Genomic DNA, 24,501 nt, shown 5'->3' with positions numbered 1-24,501 from the left:
GTTAGAGAGTTGAGAGAGGGTTATAACCACAAGTAGCCTCCTCATATGTAGTGGCCTTCTTTGCCTTGGGAGGTGAATTATAAAATTTAAAAAAAAAAAATTTTTTTAAAAGTGACCTGAGTATACTCTGCCAACTTAAATCTGCATTGATAAATTAATCCAGATTCCAAACAAAAAAACTTTCTTTTGGTCTTATAAAAAAAAATCTCTATCATATTTAGCTACTGCTCTAATACCTAGGTACTGCTCTAATCTTTAGTTCCTATAAATAAATGTTTTTCCAAAGTTTGAAATAATTTTGTTTTTGTTATTATATTAAAAAATAATACTGTTTTTTAGAATTTTTTATCTTTTTTATTTTGGAACACTGTAAAACTCAAGTCACAACTTAATAACTATAAAGTATATAAATGCTTCTGAATAGATAACTATATAGGCTTTTGAATAATATTTTGTAAACATTTTTATTATAGCCTTTTCCTACCTTGGTTCCATTTGTTTGCAAGCTTGAATCAGAGTTAGTTGGTGATGCAATAATGGTGGTTGAATTTATTAACATCTTTGGAGCTTTGTTAAATATATCTAAAGAATTGGATACAAAAATAACATTTAGTAATAAATTATTTGTTTTATAGAAATTATTGTAAATCTAAAATCAGGCTTGGCCTTTTTTTAATGTCATAACCTTTATGTAAATAAATTTGTGATAGGTTGGCTTGAAGAAGCTCTTTTGGAACATGATGCTGAAGGAAAATATTATAAATTACTAAAATCTCTTCTACATTCGTATTTATGTATGGAGCAAGAAGAAACGAAACAAGTAGAGGTTGTTGATCATTCTTCAGATGAAGAAACTTTAACTCAATCATCAACAGGGGTTCAGCCTAGCCAAACTGATCTAGGGGAGGCAAATGATACAAAGGATGTAAGCTCATCAAGCTCTAAAGCTGCAGCTGCATGGCCTATACTTCACCAAGGAATGGCTTTGCATGAAATACCAATCGAACCATTTTCGTTAACAGAAATTTTAAGATTACATATTCTCTCATCAGGGATCAAGCTTAGTAAGTTGCAGTATTTTTTTTTTTAGTATTAAAGTACAATTACTTTTAAAGTTTTTTTGAGAATTAGAGTATTATACAATTTTTTAGTTTGTTTAAAATAGTTCTGTGCAGTATAAGATTAAAAATAAGGAAGTTTCCAATAAACTAGGAAATATTTTGATACCTAAATTTGCATTTTTCAGGTATTTAAACTTCGTGTATCTAGCATTTCTATATTTGATAAATTAGATGTCTGCATTTAATTATATATTTAAAAAAATATATATTTATTAACAAATACATATTATTAAAATGTGTTAGTTCTCATGAATGCATACACAGCTCTTGAAATCCAGATCTGCATTTAGCAATATCTACATTTGCATCAGACATTTAGGAATTTCTACATGAAAACTTGCTATGGCAGGGTGTTAGCCAGAAATATATTTTATACTGCTGTTTTGCAATATTGGAATAGTTATTGTTATTGTTCTACAAACGAATAAATTTTTTTTAAAAATTGTCTCATTACAACAAAAAAAATAAATAATAATAAACAAAAAAAAATTAAAATTGAAAATTTGAGCAAATTCCTCAAATTTTTATTCTCATAAAGCGGAGCAATTACTCCAAAAATGCTGAATAAAAGCAATTGCTTTTTTTTATTCACCCAACCTATTAACTTAGCAAGGTTATTAATTAATTAAAGAGATCAATTTTAAAATTAGGTACCTGTTCTAAGGTATCAAAAGCGATGGCTTTTTGTCAAGACTCAAGATGTGTCATAAGCAAAAAGAGTCATCTAAAAGATTCATCAGGAAGATTGTTATTAAAGATGAAAACTGGGTCACCAGCGGTCTTAAAATATAAAATATAAAAACTTGTGGTACCTCAAAAATTACTGGAAATGAGAGAGTGCTGTTGATGATTTTGATGTTGCGGTCAGAAAGGAATGCTTCAATAATTTATATACATTATGTTTACTGTTTCATGTTCTCTTCTCATCTTTGCTATTGCTGCGTTGTTTAAAGTCAAAGAAGAAAATTTTTTTTAAGTTGTATAATCAGTTCATAAAATACATCTATAAGAATCGCTGCATTTTTTCTCCTTTTACATCTAACTTTTCATAGTTTTATCAAGCATAATCTACCTATTTTTTTCATTAATTTCTTTATTAAAACAAGTAAAATATTGGATCTAAAATACAAAAAATGGTACTTTTTAGAACAATTTGTATGGCAAGCTTTCCATAATTCAATATATTTCTCTTATAAACCAATTTATATGATTTACATAAAAAAAAAAGATTATAAATACCAGCAGAAACCAAATTAAGTTTTTTTAAATTTTTGTTTAAATTTTTATTATGCTAATAGTTATATTTTTGCTTTAGTTGCATACTTAATTCTATTTATTATTTTACTATATATTATGTATTTCTTTTGCAAAAAAAAAGTTATTTGCTAGGTGCTTTTTTATACAAAATATGATTTAGATTCTCGAATTAACTATGTGGATTGGCAGCGTCGAGGACAACAGCAAATGTCAGATAATCCCTGTGTATACTTTCGGCATACTGAATATGATATTATGAACAACTTAGTTACAAAGTGTGTTTATGATTTTTCACCGAAAGACAAATTGAAAATTCTTGTTTTGATATGCAATCAGTCTCTTATGTTATCCACTATCAGAGAGTATATGGAAGATGCTTTTGACAAGTATTTTTTTTTGACTTTTTATTTTTATACCTTTATGGTGGTTTTTAAACTTTGTCAATTCTTGTGGGTTTTAGTGTTTTATAAATATGTGCTATACACTGACAAATCTGCTGTGAATTGGCAAAATGGGAGCATGTTACAGTTTTTCCATAAAATGATTTATGATAAATTTCATTATCGGAAGCATGTTACCATATTTTAAAATATAGCGTCATAGAAACCGGCAGTAAACAAAGGGTTAAAATATTGTGTTAACTTGTTTTTATTTTGTTTATAAACGTTACACTTTATTTTCATATTTTTATTACATTATTTTGTTACGTTATTTTTATCACATTGTTACTTCATATATTTATTGCAATATGTAAGTTAAGAAGGAAGAAATAAGCATATAAATTTACTTTTTTATTTTAAAATTTTTTTATTTCTACTTTTTTTAAAGTACATTCTTTTATCAATTTACAGCAGAAATCGAGGTAAAAAAAGAGTGACAATTGGATAAACACATAAAAATAAGTTTTAAGTAATCACAATTTTATAATTGTTGCAGGTGGAGAGAGCCAGATTGCCTTCTGGATCTGTACTTGATCTTACTTGGATATGTACTTTCTTCACATTTTGTAATAGCTTTATCAAGAACAGCTTTGAATAAAAAAATTATTTTTTAGTTGTAATCAATTTTTTTTTTCAAAAGGCAAAAAGAGCTGAGGAAACAACTTCGAGATATACAGCATGAAGAATCAAAACGTAAACAGCTTATTCAAAAAGAAAAATGGCAAAAAGTACTAGCTGACAGGAATAAGCTTAAAGAAGAAATGAAAAACAAAAAGTAATTTTTCTTTTTAAATAAAAAATTATAAATAAATAAAAAAATGTTAATTAAAAAAATATATTATTTGATTTTAGCTTGATAAAAAAAGATGACCCAAAAGAAGATTTAAAGGAGCAAGATCCTGAAAAACTAAAAAAAGAAGCAAGAGATAAAAAAACAGAAGAATCTTTGCTTGAAAAGTACCAATTAAAAGAGTTAGAAATTTTAAAAGAGATGGTAAATTACAGCTCAGTAACAAATGAAAAACCTTTAGGTCAAGATCGAGCGTTTCGTAATTATTGGAGTTTGGAACATATGGGTGGGCTTCTTGTAGAGAATTCTGACACTAGTGCATTTTTCTTAGCAAATACTTCAGATTGTGAGAGTGAAGAAAGTGACGTAGAGCCATCAGGTGTAAGTTTTTTCATTTTTATTCGTTTAGGTGCTGCATATCTTTAAATTTAATGCTGTTTTCTTCAAATATATTCAGGAAAATACTAAAGATGTTATCGAACAGTTCCCAAAAGTGAAAGTTAGTGATATAGTACATGCTAGAGAAACAAATAATTCATTAATTGAAGATTTAGTTTTAAAACGTTATAAACTTCCTTTTACAAATAAAAATAATTTATACAATAAAAGTAATATAATAAAGTCATATATGGATAATATCAAAAATGGTGAAGATCTGTCTATTTATTCAACTACTTGTTTAACAAAATGGTATTCTGTAACAACTAAGGAACAGTTAGAATCTATAATTGATTCAATGAACTGCCGTGGTATACGCGAGAGTGCTCTAAAAAAGAATTTAATTAAAAAAAAAAAAGAAATTATCAGTTATTACGAAAACAAACAAGAAATAGAGATTAAAAAGGGAACTAGAAGAGAAGGCAAGTTAAATGCAAAACATGAAGAAAAAAATGATATAGATAAGAATATGTTTAAGACGATGGATGATTTTATAGAAGCAAATTTGCGTGACCAACTGGTTGAGTTAGAAGAACAACTTTGGATTGCAGGTTTAGGTGGTTGGAAAGATAATAGAACAGAATGGCGTTTAAAAATGGAAGACCAAATGATACAATTAGTTAATGGGGATAAAAACGAAACCCAAAAAACGACAAATGACGAAACCAATGGTGAAAATCATATTACAACTGAATACATTGCAAATGGACATCGAGAAACTGAAGTCAATTATAAAAACGAAATATCAGACTTAACTATGAATCTTGAAGTTTCTGAAAATGAACATTATATTTCTAAACAAATAGATAATTTTAGTGTATACAAGGAAAAAAAAATGTCTAGATGTGGCACACCAGTTACACTTCCTCACTCTGATAAACAAGGTGTTGTTTCTGAACTTTCTCTTGAGCTTTTAAAGGTAAATTCATACTTTAATATATTAAAATAAATACCTACCTTTAAATATATTATGTAGTAATATATTTAAAGGTAGGTATGTAAGTATATATACATACATACATACATACATACATACATACATACATACATACATACATACATACATACATACATACATACATACATACATATATACATACATATACCACATTGGCTCACTTTGGGAATAATGTGAGCCGTAAATATAGGCATAATTTCAAAAAATATGGAAAATTTGGAGTTGAATTGGAAATAGTTTTGGGAAATCACTGTAGTTTTCAATTATTTGTGGTTTTTCTTAAATGTTTAGAAGAGTTAAATATTTTAAAAAATACTTATTTATGAACCCATTTTCAAGTTTTCATGTTGATTGTTTATAGAAATCTCTTTAAAATTTATCACATCAACTAATTAATTTTTGTCTTTTTTTCCATCCATTCCAATTATTTTTAATTAAAAACTTTTTAATTAAAAAAACTTCTTGATGGTGCTTAGTGTTGATTGAAATAGTCACTTTCTAACAAAATACCTTATATTCAGCAGACTTGGACAGGAACAGGGTGCCATCGCACGCTGTAACTGGCCACGCTTGTATATTTTTTCTTTACAATTTGACCAGGGCTGTTTTAATGTTTTAACCATTTAAATGCAACAAAAAAATTGTTACATTATGGATAACTTTTATTTGTTGATCTTTTCTAAAGTTTTTAATTTACGAAAAGGTTTTAACTAAAATAAAAAATTAGTTATTATAGTTTTTAAAACAGATGCATTTTGTGTAAATTAACAAAAAATGTTATATTTGAATTTTCTCAATGTAGGCATGTATTTTGATAAAGCATGTATGATAAACTTTAACAATTGAAACTATTTTCCATGTCTTTCTAAAAATCTTTTAAAAGATAATATTTTTAAGTTATTTTAAATTATGAATAAGTTAAATGAAATCTTCTTATTGCAATGGAATGATTTAATCGCTTTATTTTTTTTTGTTTCTATTTTTACAAAGAATTCTTTAAAGCTTTTCTTTTTTAACTTGACTTACTAAAAAGTATATTGTATTTTAAAAAGACTATGCTATTTTTTTAAACAATTTTTGTTTTGCAACTTTTTTGAAAAAAATAAATTATACAATTTTAAAAATATAATATATAAGACTTTTTAATTTAATTTAATTTATATTAAATTTGTTCATTTATTAAACAAACATTAGAATTTATTTGTAAAATGTTTTGGATTACTTTATTAAAGCATTTCAAAAGATAAGTTTTAAAGTAAATTTATTTCAAATTTATTTCAAAAATAATTAAATCCTAACAAAAAATAATTTGAGTTTTTTGAGTTTGGTTTTAGTGGTTATATATTTTCTTTTTCTTAAGGAATTGTGTTCTTTTTTTTCAATTTTCTTCCTAGTTTAAGTTTAGCTTAGCTTTTTTTTTTTCAGCGCATTTCTGAAATGTTTATATCATCAAAACATCTAAACAGTCTTGGTCAAGTTGTCAGAAAAAAAATCATTTGCATGGTCAGCCATAGTGTTCGATTGTACGCCATTCCTGTCCAAGCCTGATTCAGTTATCATTCCATATTTTTCAGTTACAATTCCATAGTCAATTAACACAGCTGTTGCTATCGCAGCTGAAGCCACATCACTAACTTCATATCTTATTGCAGCTTTAAATTAACTCTATATTTTATTTCAAACCCCTCACTTTCAGCTCTATCTAAACTTGAGGATTCATCACTAAAACTATCATCTGAACTAACTTCTAATGTTGTTTGAAGATTTCTCTCTCTAAATTGCTTTCTAGTAGCCTCTTTTTCCTCTCTAGTAAATTTTTTGCAACCCTTGTTGCCTCTGCTTGGTTCATATTGCCCAACTACCAACTTCCTCTCAGTCATATCTTGAATCTTTGATTCTTTAAATATTCTCTTTTCAGAACAGTAATTGTGCAGAACTAAAGTTGAAAGTATTTTAATTTAAAGTGACAAGTTAACTAAATATGAAGTCTTGATCAAATGATTAGAAATAAGCAGTTGACATTCTTTCCTTTTACTTAACAAAGCAATTTTATGAAGTGTATCCGTAAATGCTAATAATACAAGTAAAATAAAAACCACATGTATTACCTTTCTATTTTCCTCACGGGGACAAACTATGTAATTCATTGTGCAGTCTTTTTTCCGACATCCAACTCACGTAAATGTTTATTTAAAAAAATTGTATTGAAATGATTTAGAATTATATTTACCTATCTTTACAAGCATCAATAATTGGAAAATCGCACTAATAAGCAAACAGATCGAACAACCATCTGTATGATTTTCATCATCATGTCCAGTTTCTTTGGACCTACAGTTTCTAGATTTATCTCTTTTTTAAAATGTTCTTAAAATTTTATTTTTCAATGATTTATCTTTTATCAAAGGGAGATTTGAATTAACACTATATCAAATCACTACTGACTTTTGTTACAATTGATACCGAGTCAATTTCGTCCATTAAATAAATCTTTCTCAATCTTGTAACTGTATTAAATATGAGCTGTTTGTAAGTCGTTAGATTGTTCATTCGTAAATGTTAATTCACCTTCCCAAGACCGAGAACGCCACTACAGTTGAGGAGGCTACTTTTATTGTGGTTACAACCTTTTCTCAACTCTAAAACTCTGAAACACGAACCTTTAACAAAGCTGCTGCTTGGAGAAATAATTTGAGTGCTGTATTATCAAGGACGTGGTGTGGGGATCAAACTGGGAACTCCTCGGTTCTGAAGCAAGATCTCTACCACTACACCACTACCGTATTGTTTAAAGCTTTCATAGATTTTTTATGCTTTTTTGAGATCATGTTGATATCACGATATAAATTTATTGTATAATTAAAAAGTAAAGCAAGAAACTATTTTTGGGGCCACAGTAGCCTCACAAAACTGGCAACAGTTTTGGATAAGGGAAAACATTAAACAAAACGTGTTATTACTGCGTTTGTTCAGTGTTTTTATTGTTAGCGCTGCATTAAAATATTGGAAATATCAAACAAAACGCGCTAATGATGAGTTTTCTTCAATGTTTTCTCCATCCAAGTTGATATAACATTTTGTAACGCTACTTAGACCCCAAAGATTCTTCAATTTAACTTACTGAAGTGAGATTAATTTTGGAAATTTAAACATGGTATAAACAATTATTATTGTTATAAATCCTCATAAAAACATGATATAAACAACTCAACACATTATTACCATGGTCAGTTTATATTAAATAATGTTACGGGTCCAAATATACAAGCATTATACAAGCAACTAATAATAATAATATTATAATAATAATAATACAAAAATATGATACAAACTGTTAATGTTATTTAATACGTAACAGTTACACAATCAATAAAAAAATGTTGTGAATATGATACAACACATAAGCAATGCTTAAGTAAACTAAATTGTTTTTAAATGTATCCATATTATGTACTCACTTAAAACAGTTCATTAATTAATTGATTGTTTTAAATGTATCCATATTATGTACTCACTTAAAACAGTTCATTAATTAATTGAATATTTTTAAATGTATAAATATTATGTACTCACTTAAAACAGTTCATTAATTAATTGAATATTTTTAAATGTATAAATATTATGTACTCACTTAAAACAGTTCATTAATTAATTGAATATTTTTAAATGTATACATATTATGTACTCACTTAAAACAGTTCATTAATTAATTGTAAAGCATTAGTTTTATTAATTGAACATAAAGCAAAGTTTCTTGCAACTTTTTCAATATCTTTATTTTTATTATTTATTATTAAAAATTATTATTTACTTTTTATTAAAAACCGTCTTAAAATGTTTTATTTGCTTTTACCTTAAGTGTATTTTGCCTTAAATATATTTTGACTTAAGTGACTCCACTGTAAAAAATTGCAGGTTTTTCTTTTATATTTCCCAAAAAGATTAAAGGTTTTTTAAAAAAATTTTTTCGGCAAATATTTAATATATCTATAATACATAAACTGCAGACTGAGCCAAGTGTTATTCTGTACATGACTTAACATATATAAATTTTGTATATGCTAGGTTATTTTAAGCATGAAATAGCCTGGCATATATTTAAAGGCAGCAATTATTCCAAGCATAGTTGGAAAATGCTGCCAAATTAAATAATTAAAGGTGTTGCTTAGTAAGTTAAAAGTAATTCACCAAATACTTAAATGTAGCACCATTTTAAGGTGAATTAGTTTAAACTGAAAACTTTTCATATGAAAAATTTGGATACAGTGAAAATATTGAAAACTTTAACTTATGAATCAAATATTTATATATGTTAATATACACTAATTTTATATTTCAGATTATGAAGAGTATTGAAATGAAATATTTAAAACCACCTCTAGGGGAAACTGAAGAATCTCGAAAGTTGCGCATAAAAGAAATGATAGAGGCTACAAAGGCGGAATCAGAAGCTAACAAAATTAAAAAAATTGATAAAACTGAAGAAGAAGAGCAAAAAAAACCATCTACTTGTCTTGCTCGTTGGCAAGAATCTTTGTTAAAATGTATGAGTTTTTCACAAGTGTTTGTTCATCTATATACCCTTGATCGTTCTATCATATGGGATAAATCTGTGCAGCATGTTAAGTGCAGAATTTGCAGAAGAAAAGGTATGGGTACTAAGTAACACTATTACAATATTATGCAGATGATTGTTTGTGTATATAAGTGAACAGATCTCAAATATCTTTATGAGAGGAACAAAGTAGCATTCATATGTATGCTAGGAATATATGTTCATTTGTATTTTAGTAAAGAGCAGATGATTTTTTCATAAATTTTAGTCAACAATTTTTAAGTACATTAAACACAAATATTTAAAAATGTGTAAAAGGTTATGGTTCATTTCTATTCAGCTTCTTAAATTTATTCCTGGTTTATTTTCAGAATAGAATTGAAAGTCAAAATTTCAAAGTTGTAAAAAATTAAGATAAACAAATTTGCATAAAAATTAACATTCAAATTTAAATTGTTTTAGGTGATGAAGATAAAATGTTGTTATGTGATGGATGTGATAGAGGTTTTCATATGAATTGTTTGAATCCTCCACTTAAGAAAGTCCCCACTGGTAACTGGTTCTGCAGTGACTGCCGGCCAGTAGAAATAAGACGTCAATATCGAAAACAATCATCTAAGTACCGCGATGATACTGAGGTACAACTTTTTTTTATTTATTACCTATTTATAGTTGTTGTAAATAATTATGAATAGTTATAAATTGTTAGCAATAAAAAATAATAGTATAGATAGTTATAATTATTGTTTTTGTAAAAAAACATTTTTTAAACAAAGTTTTTTTTTGCTGTTTGAGTTGGTATTTTTAATATCTGTAATGAAGAAAATGAGTTCAAAGATAAATTTTACTTTGTTTAAGTGATTAGTAGAAAAATAAACTTGTTACCAACTAGTTTATCTGCAATTAAAGGTGATTTGGAGACAAGTGTTAAATGTGTTTTACAATCAATTACTACTTTAAAAAGTTTAAATTGATTTTTTTTAAAATTAACTGTAACTGTTTTGATTGTAACAATCACTCTACTTCTGATGATTATTTATATCTGCATGTTATATCACTGATGAAGTCATACTGAAATAACTAGAAGTAGGGGTTTTGTTGCATACATCTATAAAGGACATATATCATGGTTAAAAGTTTTTTTTTGTGTTTCTTCTCTTTTTTTTAAGGAACTTTCATAGAATTTAGAGAATTTTTTATTAGATTTTATTTTCTACAATGATGTCTTGATCAATATAGTTATTTTATAATATTAAGAGTTTTGATGTTAAAATGCTATATTTATATCAATTTATAAATTCCTATCCATTAATTTCAAATTTAATTCAAGCTTTAATTTTATAGGAGGAGGAAGTTAGTGAAAAAGAAGAAGATTATGAAGAGAGTGAATCTGAAAATGATTTTGAAGAGCCTAATGATGATTATCAAAGTGACAACAACGATGATGATGAAAATGATGATGGTATGTATGTTACAGAATTGTTTTTGATTGTTAAACCAATAAAGGTGTAAAAATAAATGCCAAAGTTTTTTACATTTTAAGGTAATTATGATACAGTGTGTGGATACTACATATTCACACACTGTCTGTTAATATGTTCACACCCTAACCTGTTTGTTAATATGTTCACACCCTATCCTGTCTGTTAATATGTTTACATCATAGTCTAATGAAAATACAGTATTTAATTGGGCTTATGTTTAAAAATTTTAAACATTTGTTATAATTAAATGTATACACTAAAACTTTGTGTTAAGTTTTATTGAAATAATTAAGATAATGAATAGAAAAATTCGAATACAAAAATAAAAATTGTTAAATAATGTATAACTTGTCTACTTTACAATGTTTTTGTTTTCATGGTTTAAATAAGTGGTAATATTAACTGAAGCTCTTTAATAATTTTATTTAATCAATACAATGCACAACTGTTTTATTATTATTATTATTATTATTATTATTATTATTATTATTATTATTGTTATTGTATTCACCTTTTAACTTTAAAGCATAAACCTTTATGAACAAGACCAGAGAGAAACCAACTTAACTTCTTATTGCCAATCATAAAGAACTTCTGAAGTACATTCCAAAAAGTGTCTACGTAATTTTATTTAATGGTGTAATAAGATAAGATAAACAGAGATAACTAGATAATAGCAAAATATTTACTCGGATAACTATTTACAGAAATGACTACTTACAGAGATAATTATTAACATTAAACAAAATAATAAAGTTGTATAAATTCATATAAGTTTATTAGTTTAATAAGAGAATCAACAGTTAGTTGAAATAGTTGATATTTAAGGTAGAAGTATTTTAGTTGAATTCACTTGAAAAAGTTGATATTTAAGGTAGAAGTATTTTAGTTGAATTCATGTGAAATAATTGATATTTAAGGTAGAAGTATTTTAGTTGAATTCACTTGAAATAGTTGATATTTAAGGTAGAAATATTTTAGTTAGTTGAATTCACTTGAAATAGTTGATATTTAAGGTAGTTACTGATATTTTAAATTTTATTTTTTGTTTTTATTTTTAGTAAAAATGATTAATTTCCTGAAATATTATGTTTGAAAATTTTAACATAAAAAGTTGTAAAAAAATTGTTTTCATTTTTTTGGGTGATATTTAGAGAGTTATACATCTGAGCACAATGAGTTATGCACAGTCTGTAATGAAGAAGGGACTTTAATTTTGTGTGAAAACTGTCCGCGTGGTTTTCATGTTGAATGTGTTTATCCTCCTATTAAAAAAGTTCCTCGTGGTTCATGGACTTGTCAGATTTGTAGAGAAGCTGAACAGGATCTTCCTTTACGCAAAAGAGCTATTACTATAGAAAAGCAACGAGGTAAACTGATTTCTTATATCAAAATTTAATTTTTAAAACTTGTTGAATTGGTTATGGTTAAATCCACACATTTTAAGTGCAGGTTTAGCTGTGTTTTTTTTTTTTTTTTTAATTATGAGTAGTTATTATAATTAATTATGTACCTTTTTAAACAAAACTACTTTTGTTATTATTTTTTTTTTTTATTGATATAATATTATATTAATAGAATTATTATTATTACATTACCTTTAGCTATTATTATTATTATTATTATTATTTTTATTGTCATTATATGTATGTATTGTATTGTATATAAGTATGCATGTATGTATTGTATTGTATTGTATGTATGTATAGTATTTATGTATTGTATGTATATATGTTTATATATATAATTCAGCAAAAAGTATAGTTTTTATATAGAAAAATGTTTTTATAATAAGTTTAAAGTTATATTTTTTCAAAATATGAATTTTTTAGAAAAAGCTAATATGGGCTCTAAATGTACTAAAAAATCAAAAAAAGAAGAAAGCAAATCAAAAGCACAGAAACGAAATGCTTCACCATCCAATGATAATTTGTATAAAAGAGCAAGATTAGAAAACAGTATGCAATTTAATTTTCAGTTTATTTTAAAACAACCTAAAATAAATTAGAAATAACTTAAAATAAACTAAAAAGCAAGCAATTAGTTATAAAAAAAGCTAAATAGTTTATCTTGATAAAAATTAGGTTTTTTAAACTTATAAAATGTTTAATTTAATAAATTTTTAATTATTGTCATAGAAGCAAATGCTTTTTATTATTTAATTATTTATAATTTAAATGATTTTTTTCAATAGTTAATGAATTTTTAAAATGGAAAAATAAAAGTTTAAATTTTATTGAGTTGGAAATATCAAATTTTATTGAGTTGGTAATATTCAGTTTTATTGAGTTGGTAATATTCAGTTTTATTGAGTTAAAAATATTAAATTTTATTGAGTTAAAAATATTAGGTTTTATTGAGTTAAAAATATTAGGTTTTATTGTTTTGGAAATGCTACACTTTGTTAAATTCGTACTATTAAATTTTATTGAAAAGTGTTTGAAAGAGTTAAATTTTGTTGAGTTAAAATTTTTAAATTTTTATTGAGTTGAAAAAAATTTATTTTTATTGAGTTGAAAAAATTTATTTTTATTGAGTTTGAAATATTAATTTTTATTCAGTTGATAAATATTAGATTTTATTAAGTTGAAAATATCACATTTTGTTGAGTTGGTAGTATTAAATTTTATTGAGTTCGCAAGTGTTAAATTTTTTGAGTTAAAAAATACTTTGTTGAGTAGTTGTAATAAATTGTTTCTGGTTAGGTGGGGATACACTAAACTTTTCAAGTTCATCACATCGTTCTTCAACTGGACTATCAAGGCAACAACTTAAGCAATGCAGTGGGCTTATCAATGAGATCTTCAAACAAGATGAAGCAGAACTTTTTCTCTATCCAGTAGATTTAACTGAGGTATTTTAAAAAATCATTTGAAAATTATTTTATTGTTTATATTAATGAAATTTAAAGGTAGTACATATATCCTCCTGTTGTTACTTAAAGGTAATACATATATCCAAGTTGTTGTTGTTACTAAGTTGTTGTTATTATTAAGTTATCGTTAGTAAGTTGTTCTTATTAAGTTGTTATTAAGTTATTGTTGTTATTGAGTTATTGTTGATATTAATTTGTTGTTATTAGGTTGTTGTTGTTATTAAGTTGTTGTTGCTATTAGGTTGTTGTTGTTGTTGTTGTTATTAAGTTGTTGTTGTTATTAAGTTGTTGTTATTAGGTTGTTGTTTTTATTAAGTTGTTATTATTAAGTTGTTGTTAGTTAGTTGTTGTTTTCATTAAGTTGTTGTTATTAAGTTATTGTTGTTATTAAGTTGTTGTTAAGTTGTTGTTGTTATTATTAAGTTATCATTAGTAAGTTGTTGTTTTTATTAGGTTATTATTAAATTGTTGTTAGTAAATTGATATTGTTATTAAGTTGTTATTTTTATTAATTTTTTGCTGTTATTATGTTGTTGTTATTAAATTCTTGTTATTCTTGTTTTCATCAAAATTAAAAGAAAGTTAATTGAGATTATAGTTCAATTTTTAGTCAGTTTATATATAATGTCATGCCCTAAAACGCATGTGCAGGGCCTCATTTGTGATGTTGTTAAATTGATTGGTACCCTTAGACCTATGAATAATCGTCACCCAAAAGTTAGTAAGAAAGTTTAAAAAGTTACATATCTACACTAAAAACTACAACTTTTCAAAAAAAAAAAATGAAAAGTTAATTGTCTTTTTTTGATTGGCTCCCCTAGGCAGTTGCCTATATCACAATACACATTACACATTATGGCAATGTGCCTCGGCATATGTGAACTGTTCTCGAGAAAATCATCAAATGCATGTTGTTAAAATGACTTCAATAATATTTTTGTATATATGTTTTTTAATATTATAACTTTTTTATATTACAGGTTATGTACAAAAGCTCTTATGCATTTTAGTATGGAAGACAGTGTTGTAAAATTTTACTGTTCCTTCAATCTCTTAAACTTTTTTCATCTATTTTTTTACCTGAACATTGGTGCTTCCCTGTCTTTGTATTTTCCTAACTTAACCAATTTTTAAGTTTTCTGTTAATTGTTCTTTAACTATTTTCTTTATTTTCAAGTAGTTTCCAACCTAATGTGCATGTGCAGTAGGGTGATTCAGATTGTAATAGAAAAAAAAAATGTCACAAAAAACATTCTCCTCAAGGTTGCCTGTGTTCCTTTATCACCTAGGATCATGTGTACCAAAAATTAGACTAAAAGAAGCAATTTTAGGGGTTGCCATGTTTTATAAGATGAATTAACCATTGGTAAAATTTTGTGATTTTTCTCAAATTTCGCAAATTTGTTTTTTCATTGTTTATTTATTTATAATTTAGAAATTGATAATATGGCAACCACTAGATCTTCTGCTGAGGTGTGGCTTGTTGGTAAACCTACACAAACTCTGTCAACTGCCAGACTTCCTTCAAGAGGGGATGTTCTTCGGAGGTTGCTCTTCCATCATATAGAAGAGAAACAAGAAGTGAAAAAAAGTATTCGGGCAACAATTGAAGCAGTTCTTGTTATATGGGAGAGAGGAAAAATTCCAACTCAAAGAATTGACAATGCGGAAAGAAAGTTAAAAAAACTTTATGACGAATATCTGCTGCTGAAAAAACACCGAGGATCAAAATTGGACAGCTGTCAAATGAAAGAAAGAATTTTCCACGCTGACCTTGAAGAACTTTTTGATATTTCAACCAAGAATGCATCAGAAGTTATGAAAAACGATGAAGATAAAGCATTTTTACGTCAGCAGCAAGAAGATCCATTAAGTTGTAGTATGGCAGGAATTGATCGGAATTTAACAGCTAGGGAGGCACGGAAACGAGTCCGAGAAACTAAAATGGAATTGAGGCATCAAAGAAGTCAAGCGGAACTGATGGAAAAAACAGAACTCATTTCTTCTTCATCAGCAGTTGACATTGTGAGTGAAAGTAGCTCTAGTTCCTCGGATGATGATGAATATCAGACTCCTTCCGCTTCCAGCACACTGAGCACAAGTGGTTCAACGAAAAAGAAGATGAAAGTTCTAACAAATAATGTTGTATCATCTCTTGATCGTGTTAATATTTCTGATCGCCGTGCACTCTTTGTGGTTGGAACAGTGTCTCAGGCTCTTAGTCACTCGGTAAAAGATTTATCATTGTCGTACAGCACAATCCGCAGAAAAAGGCGATCTGTTCGTGAAGCGGTGACTACAGCTGACAAGGTTGATTTCTCTCCTGATGATCCACTTCTTCTGCATTGGGATGGAAAGCTCTTACCTGATATCACTGGTGGTCAAAAAAAAGTGGATAGAATTGCCATCCTTGTGACTGGTGGTGGGGTGGAAAAATTGCTGGGCGTTCCAAAGATTGATCGAGGTACAGGTGAGCAACAGGCTGATGCTTGCATGAAGGCTCTTAAAGACTGGAAATTGAAAGAATTTGTTCGGGGACTGGTTTTTGACACTACTTCATCTAACACTGGGTTGAACAATGGTGCCTGCACAATAATGGAGCAGAATCTTGACCGTAATCTTATATGGATAGCATGCAGGCACCATATGTTTGAAGTCATGCTTTCCACCATTTTCACGACTGCATTTGGAACCAGTGGAGGACCTGAAGTTGGAATTTTTAACCGTTTCCAGAAACAATGGCCAGCAATCAACAAGGAGGTGTTTACTATAGGGAATAAAGAATTTTACAACTGCGATTTTTTTCTCAAACTCCGTGAAGAAATGGTAGTATATTATAGTGAAGCAATTAAAGGTCAACAACCCAGGGATGATTACTTAGAACTCTTGAATTTGTGCCTTATTTTCCTTGGAGGATCAACTACAACATCGGAGTTCAAAGTGAAGTTTCGGGCTCCAGGTGCAACACACAATGCACGTTGGATGGCAAAAGCTATATATTGTATAAAGATATATTTGTTTCAGGATCAATTTGTTATTACTGCAAAGGAAAAGAAAGGAATAACAGATATAAGTCTTTTTGTGGCATTTGTATACGGGCAGTTTTGGAATGAAGCTCCGTTAGCTGAATGAGCACCATTCAATGATGCCAAGCTTCTTCAACGGATTCAAGAATATCCAAATCGTACAATTGCAATTAATGCAGCAAAAGTTTTGCATCGCCACCTCTGGTATTTTTCTGAACATCTAATAGGATTGGCTTTCTTCGATTCCCGTGTCGACAACAACATCAAGAGAGACATGGCAAACAACCTGAAACAACAGCCAAGGCAGAAATCTCTCAAAAGACTTGATGCTGCCACATTCGATTGTCACAGCCCATTGTCTTCCTTCGTCACACAACGCACCGCAGAACTTTTCGATCTAATTTTGAAAAATGGAAAAGAAAAAGCTGAATCATTTTTAATGAAAGAATCTTCAGAGAGGGATATGGATTCAACATATCTTGAAATGAAGCACAAGGTTCGTCAAATGAAAGTCGTCAACGATTGCGCGGAACGAGGCATAGCACTTATAACATCCTTTAACTCAAGCGTTACGAAAGATGAAAACCAAAAGCAGTTTCTTCTTAGATTGGTTGATCTTCACCGGAAGGAATTTCCAGTTGCATCAAAGTCTACCCTGATGAAGATGACTGTTAAATGATGAAGATGATTGATTTATTATTGCCTAGTAATAGTATTTAGTATTTATTATCAATAAGAAATTGATAATAAATAATTCAGTAATATAATATAAAAAATGTAAAAATAAAAAATATTTTTTTTACTTTTTGTAACCTTATACCAAAATGTGACATAACATGGCAACCCCTAAATATCATCCGATTTGATTCAAATTTTGCCCAATAACTACTATTGTCATATAGAACAAGGGCAAGCTTGAGGACAACTAAAGTTTTGAACCTACAAATTTTGCATCACCCTAATGTGCAGCCTTGTTAAAGGTAAAGCATTAATTGACATAATACTACCTAGTCCTGCGAAATAGATCTGTAGTCCTCTAAATAGAAATAGTCTTGCAAATCTGTAATGTTTTTCCTAATAAAATTAAAAAAAATAAAATAAAATAATACTTCAATTATTATTAAAAAAAAAAAAGTTATGTATTAATGTATTAGGAAACATTGTTTTTACAATTAAAGAAATCAAACAAATGAAGTAGATATTTTTCATTTTTAATAGCTTTTTTCATTTACTCCCTTTTATCTTTTTCTTTTTTTGCATTGCTTTTTTTGAGTTTTTCACTTTTACAAATAATATTTGTTACAGAAAAGTTTTATTGTTTATTTCAAATGTTACTTTTTAGTGTAACATTTATTAAAAATGAAAAAAGTAAAACAAATAATACATGTTTTGACTAGTTTCTAGTCTACTTCAGTTGAGTTTAATAACTTATTTAATTTTATATACATATATTCTATGGTAATAAAATATAATATAAAAATGTCGTAATAAAAAATATAATTTTTTATTACGACTAAATAGACAATAGCAATAAATACAATAATAAAGATATTAAAATATTTAACAAAATGGTTAACAACTTTTTAAATATAATAAAATGCATTATATTATAATAATAAATATCACACAATGTGCAGATGAAAAATTATATTATTTTAAGTTTTCATGCTTATTTTAAATCTGCAATTCTTTTTAATTTTTTTTTCAAGTTTTAAATAGTTTTAGTTTTAAATAAAAAAGTTCCACAACCAACAAGCAAATAAATATTTTTGTGAAAAAGTTCCTTTGTTGTTGAAGTTTCTTTCAATAAAATTAAAATTTTAGATATATAAAATTTTAATTTTATGGAAAGAAACTTCAATTTTACTAAATAAAATTTGAATTTTTTTCTTTTTTATATGTTTCTAAATTACAAAACAAAGTCTAAATTTAAAAAAATCTTAAGTATTCAACTTTTTTTTAGATTTAAAAAAGATTATAGATTCAAAATAAGCATGAAAAATAAATCAAAATACAAAATCTTAGCCAAACAGTAATGACATTTTTTTTTCATTTTAATAAATTGTGTGTTTTAATTTTAACATTAGGTTCCTGACTATACTGATTTCATTGACTCTCCAATGGATTTTTCAACAATCAAATCTAAATTAAAAGACGGATGTTACTCTGATATTAATGGTTTTATTTCTGATATCTACCTCATATTTAGTAATTGTGATACTTACAACCCACCTCGTTCACATGTAGTTCGCAAAGGAACACAACTCAAAACATTCATCAACAAACGACTAAAAGAGATGAGATTAAAGAGTTAACAAAACAAGTTAACAATTAACAAAGAGTTAACAATTTATAAATCAAGTTTTTAAAGTGATCATTAAAAAAATGAAAAATACATTTTATTAGAAATCAATAGCAAACTGTTCATACAAATTTTTTACAAATAATATTGTATTTTTTTTTTTTTTAATTTGGGAAAAAGCTTTGAAACTTTCAAGAAAGAATTTTATATTTATTAGTTCTTGTTATTGAAAAATTTTTGAAAGTTAAAACTTTTAACATGTTTTTTTTTTAAAGTTAAAACTTTTCAATATGGTTTTTTTCTGAATTATTTATCTAGATTTCAATGTTGTATACAATAAAAATAAACAATGAAATTAACAATGTATTTTAAATAATGTTCAGGAAATATGCTTTTAAAGTAAATATACTTCTTTGAATAAAATGTTTTTTTGATTTTTAAGGTATATAATAAGCGTTCTTTAAAATATAGCCATCAATTAAAATCACTTAAAATGTCTTTTGAGTGATTACTAGATGTTTTTGTCTAAAACAAATAGCATAAACCAACATTGTGATAAAACTTATCCTTAGTCTTTTAGAATTAGGTCATGGTTTATTTAAGCTATCACACCTTTTATTGAATAAATCGCTCAGTCTTTTTTGTTTTGCTAAGTACATTAGTTAGTCAATAAACAATTGGTAATACTAATTGTTCATTGATAAACACTTTATATTACATATTTTTATGTAATATGAAATTTAATGATTATATGGTATGGGGTAACATGATATCATGAGATTAATGTCACCCCTACCGTATATATATATATATATATATATATATATATATATATATATATATATATATATATATATATATATATATATATATATATAAACACACATATATCTCTGTGTGTGCAACAGAAAGTACTTTGGTCCATTAAATAAAAATATCTTAACATGCTCATGGATTTATTCATGGAACATGCTCATAGATCGTACGAGATCACTAGTATAAACTTAAAGACATTACATAGTTGTATTACATAAATTTTATTTGATAAAAATATCCAAACATAGTTTAAAAAATTTAACTATTTACAGAAGGCTTTGCTTAATCATTTTAATCCGACCATTTATATTTAAGAGAAGGAGTTAATCATGTATATACTTCTTTTCTATAATTTTTCAAAATCATTCTAATATTCATTTTTTTTTTAATTTTTTTTTTTATGTTCTAGATTTTTTAAGGTTAAATTATTGAACAAAGACTTCTATGCTGAGTAAATGTGCAGAAGTTTTAGTACATAACAGAGATAATGCAAGTATTTAAAAAAAAAGTATTTCTAGGTTTGTAACCTTTTTTCTCTCCCAGAGTATTGTTAGATAGCCTGTGTTGATAGTACAGAACAGATGAAATAAATATTCTTATGTTTCACTATTTATCTAAATAAATAGTTTAATATAAGAGTTTAAGAATTATTTAAGTATCTAGAGTTTAATAGACTGATAGAATACAAATGCAAAAATCTAGCAATTTTCAGCATTTTTTTGGTGTAATTTCAGCAATACAAAAATTTGTATTTATGTTAATATTGTTAATACATTCTACAATGCACCATAACTGTTAGTTTATTTGTGTACTAGTACACCCTTGCTTTTTTCCCCATGTTTACCACTAGAGTTATTTCTAATGTTACTTTTAATGATTTAAAAAAAAAAAAAATACATGTATTTAAAAATATATTTTGCTATACATGACCAGCCAAACTATTGAGCAAAATGAGGCTTCCTTAATTTTTATGTCGATATCCTTCCTATTATTATCATCTTATAATCACTAGATGAATTTAGATGCTGGAAAGACTACCTGTTACCTAAGACCACCACGGATGACCGACTTATTTTTACATATTTTTCATTCATGACCACTTAATTTTACTCTCAATCACCCTTGACCAACTGTTACCATTCATTTGTTGTCGTGGTTTATCATCACTTGTTTATAACACATGTTGCTAACCATAACTACCTGTCACCCATCTGTTATCATCTGTTACAACCTGTTACCATAATCTTTGATTTTATATTTTGTATTTTTTATTTATATAACAACAAATAAGACAACAAATGTGGTGAAATAAAAACATATATTTAAAAAAACATACTTTAAGTTATAGTTTTCTAAATCTATTGTTTAAACATGTTTTTATTTGGTATTGTTTAATGTATTATGTATTACTATTTATGCCATTGTTTTTTTGTATGTAGTATTTATGTTGTTTTCTATAGACTGTTATTGTTTTGAGTCTGGTTATGGATTTTTTCGGACCATGGCAGACCTTAGGAGATTTGTTTGCTGATTTCCCTTCTTGCTAATAATGTTATACTTTAGTTGATTTTTTGCTATTGTATATTTTAGTTGCAAGACTCTTTAATCTAATGGGGATATAATTTGATATATAGCTAACAAACAGTGGTATTTAAAATGCTTAAAATGCTCTTGAGATTTATTAATATTTATATATTGTATATAATATTTATATATGAAATATATTGAAATATAATTGAAATAAAATTGTCTAATTTTGTCTAATTGTATAATTGTCTACAAATTTAGTAACTTATTTTTCTTATCAAATACCATTTGTAAGCCAATCAGTTTAAGATTAGATTTGAAGTTTCTGACTTATCAAGGCTCCAATACCTATTCTGGTAAATTATTCCATCTAAAAACAAACCTGTTTGTAAAGACTTCTTGTCTACTTAAACAGTTTTTGATCAGTTCAGATGTAACTTGATGTTTGTAACCTCTAATACTAGAAGCTAGATGTATTAATTAAATGCTTTGAACTTTCTTCACATCAATGGATTTGAAGCATTTGTATATATATATATATATATATATATATATATATATATATATATATATATATATATATATATATATATATATTTATATATATATATATATATATATATATATACATATATATATATATATATATATATATATATATATATATATATATATATATATATATATATATATATAAATATATATATATATATAATATATATATATATATATATATATATATATATATATATATATATATATATATATATATATATATATATATATATATATATATATATATATATATATATATATAAGAAGAACCAGCCCAAATATGACAACAGTATTCCGTACTGGAACAAACAAGAGATTTGTAATTGTAGAGAATTGAATCAGGAGGTCGATAGTGAATAATAATCCAAGAAGGCAGAAAGGACTCAGCGAGAAGGTTACCATTCTATATCCATCTTAGTTTTAGATGGATATTCCATGTTCATCCCATCCTTATCATACATATCTCAGATGTCATTATTTTAAGATCATTTTATTGGCTCTTCTTTGAACTTTTTTTAGTTTTTTTATATATTTTATATAATAGGGGTAATTAGGATATGTTAGGCATAATTTGAATATAATGCAAATCAGGTCTTATGTACATGCAATAAAGCAACTTCATGAGATATTTATCTTTATACTCAAAGCGTTATTTAATATTGCAAGCATACTATTTGTTTAACTGGCAGTATTCATTGCTTGTCCAAAAAATAAAGCTGTTTTTTTTACTAATATCTTTTTTATTAAATGCTTTATCATGCTATTAGCAATAATCAGTGCTCAAAGTGGAGAAAAAAAAGTAATGGGATGGTATTCATTAAATTAAAAATACCATCATGCCTAATCATTGTTATATATAGATATATATCATATATATAGATATATCATTGTTATATATATATAGATTTTTAAAAAGGTGGCGGGATGGCATCTCGCCGCATCCCGCCACACTTCGAGCACTGGCTTATAGAAGGTTTTACAAAAATAAAAATGTTTGTAAAAGCTTCACATAAAATATCTTATGAAAAAAACTTGAGATAGTTGTGCTATTTAATTTTTAACCCTTTAATGCTCAAATTAATCAGAGTAAGCTAAACAGTTTAAACTGTCTACACTCAAGATAATTTGTGCTGTGTTGTATTTTATGCTTCTGTAATTTACACTTCGATATATTTGAGAATTGAAAATATGACAATATGAAATTAAGGGAAAAAAATTGTTTCATTGTATTTTCTTTATATGTGTAATACTTATTCTAAACTATTTTAGTTAGTAATATGTGTAATAGTTGTTCTATATTATTTATTCTATATTTTGCTTTATATGTTTTATATTTTAGTTCTATATTTGTAATTACTTTTTATTTTATTTTCGTTATATGCGTACTAATTATATACCATATGTGTAACACTTTATTCTATATTATTTGTTGTATTTTTGTTATATGTGTAATACTTATTCTATATTCTTTTTTGTGTTTTCATTACATGTAGTACTTATTCTATATTATTTGTTGTATTTTTGTTATGTGTAATACTTATTCTATATTATTTATTTTATGTGTAAAAAGTATAATATTGGATTGCAGATTGCTTTGAAATTTATAACACAAAAAAAACTTTGCATAATTTTTTCAAAATAAATTGTTATTATTATTATCATTATTATTATTACTATTATTGTTGTTGTAATTATTATTTCTGTAGAAAAAACGTTTATAAAGATTTCTATTGATAAAAATGTGTGTTTTTTTTTTTTAAAAGCTTTTCGAAAAAAGAAAGATAAGAAAGGTTGTTGTACGAAAAAGATTATAATATTGGCGCTCTTTTTATGTTTATATTTTGGATTATATTTCAAAATTAAGTTAAAATTTTATATGTTTTGTGGCATAGATGAACAATTTAACAGACTTTAAATGCAACACTTTTTTAAAGAAATATTTCAGGACAAGGTCTTGGATGATTGATTTTGTTATGGCAGAACCATAGCAAAATATTTGTTGATCTGCCAAAACATTGATAATCTCTGATTTCTCAGATTAAAAGATTCTCAGATACAAAGGTATTCAGATGTTAAGAAAAGGTGTTACAGATACAGAAAACAGGTGATAAAAACAGATGTTAAGAAAATGATTAAATGAGTGTTATTTGAACTGTTTTTTGTGTAATTTTTTTTTTAAATACACTTTAACTCACTTGTACACACACAAGACATGAGTGTTTTGTTTTGATATTGTTCAAGGATCTTTGTTAACAACATGAATCTTATGAATGAATAATCTATGATCAGAATTATTTGTTTATGCTTTATTATTTTTAAAAGCTTTAAAAGTTTCTATTTCATTTTTTCATTTTGTT

The 24,501-nt window shown here is 26.2% G+C and overlaps 1 protein-coding gene across 1 annotated transcript in view; it reads left to right on the top strand.

The window, feature by feature from the left end:
• LOC100198869 (bromodomain adjacent to zinc finger domain protein 1A) overlaps positions 1 to 19,669 on the top strand; it is a 44,240-nt gene extending 24,571 nt beyond the window's left edge. Inside the window, exons 8-20 of the mRNA XM_065805465.1 lie at positions 474 to 612; positions 711 to 1,064; positions 2,539 to 2,764; positions 3,459 to 3,593; positions 3,671 to 3,989; positions 4,066 to 4,965; positions 9,344 to 9,653; positions 10,022 to 10,197; positions 10,904 to 11,021; positions 12,198 to 12,413; positions 12,876 to 13,001; positions 13,749 to 13,897; positions 19,032 to 19,669. Of these exons, the coding sequence (XP_065661537.1) occupies positions 474 to 612; positions 711 to 1,064; positions 2,539 to 2,764; positions 3,459 to 3,593; positions 3,671 to 3,989; positions 4,066 to 4,965; positions 9,344 to 9,653; positions 10,022 to 10,197; positions 10,904 to 11,021; positions 12,198 to 12,413; positions 12,876 to 13,001; positions 13,749 to 13,897; positions 19,032 to 19,259 (3,396 nt within the window). The 3' untranslated portion in view covers positions 19,260 to 19,669. The remainder of the gene's footprint in view (positions 1 to 473; positions 613 to 710; positions 1,065 to 2,538; positions 2,765 to 3,458; positions 3,594 to 3,670; positions 3,990 to 4,065; positions 4,966 to 9,343; positions 9,654 to 10,021; positions 10,198 to 10,903; positions 11,022 to 12,197; positions 12,414 to 12,875; positions 13,002 to 13,748; positions 13,898 to 19,031) is intronic.
• The last annotated feature ends 4,832 nt before the right edge of the window (positions 19,670 to 24,501 follow it).

Source organism: Hydra vulgaris, chromosome 09, assembly GCF_038396675.1.
Source record: "Hydra vulgaris chromosome 09, alternate assembly HydraT2T_AEP".
Taxonomy (NCBI): Eukaryota; Metazoa; Cnidaria; class Hydrozoa; order Anthoathecata; family Hydridae; genus Hydra; species Hydra vulgaris.
This window is presented reverse-complemented; position numbering and strand designations above follow the sequence as displayed.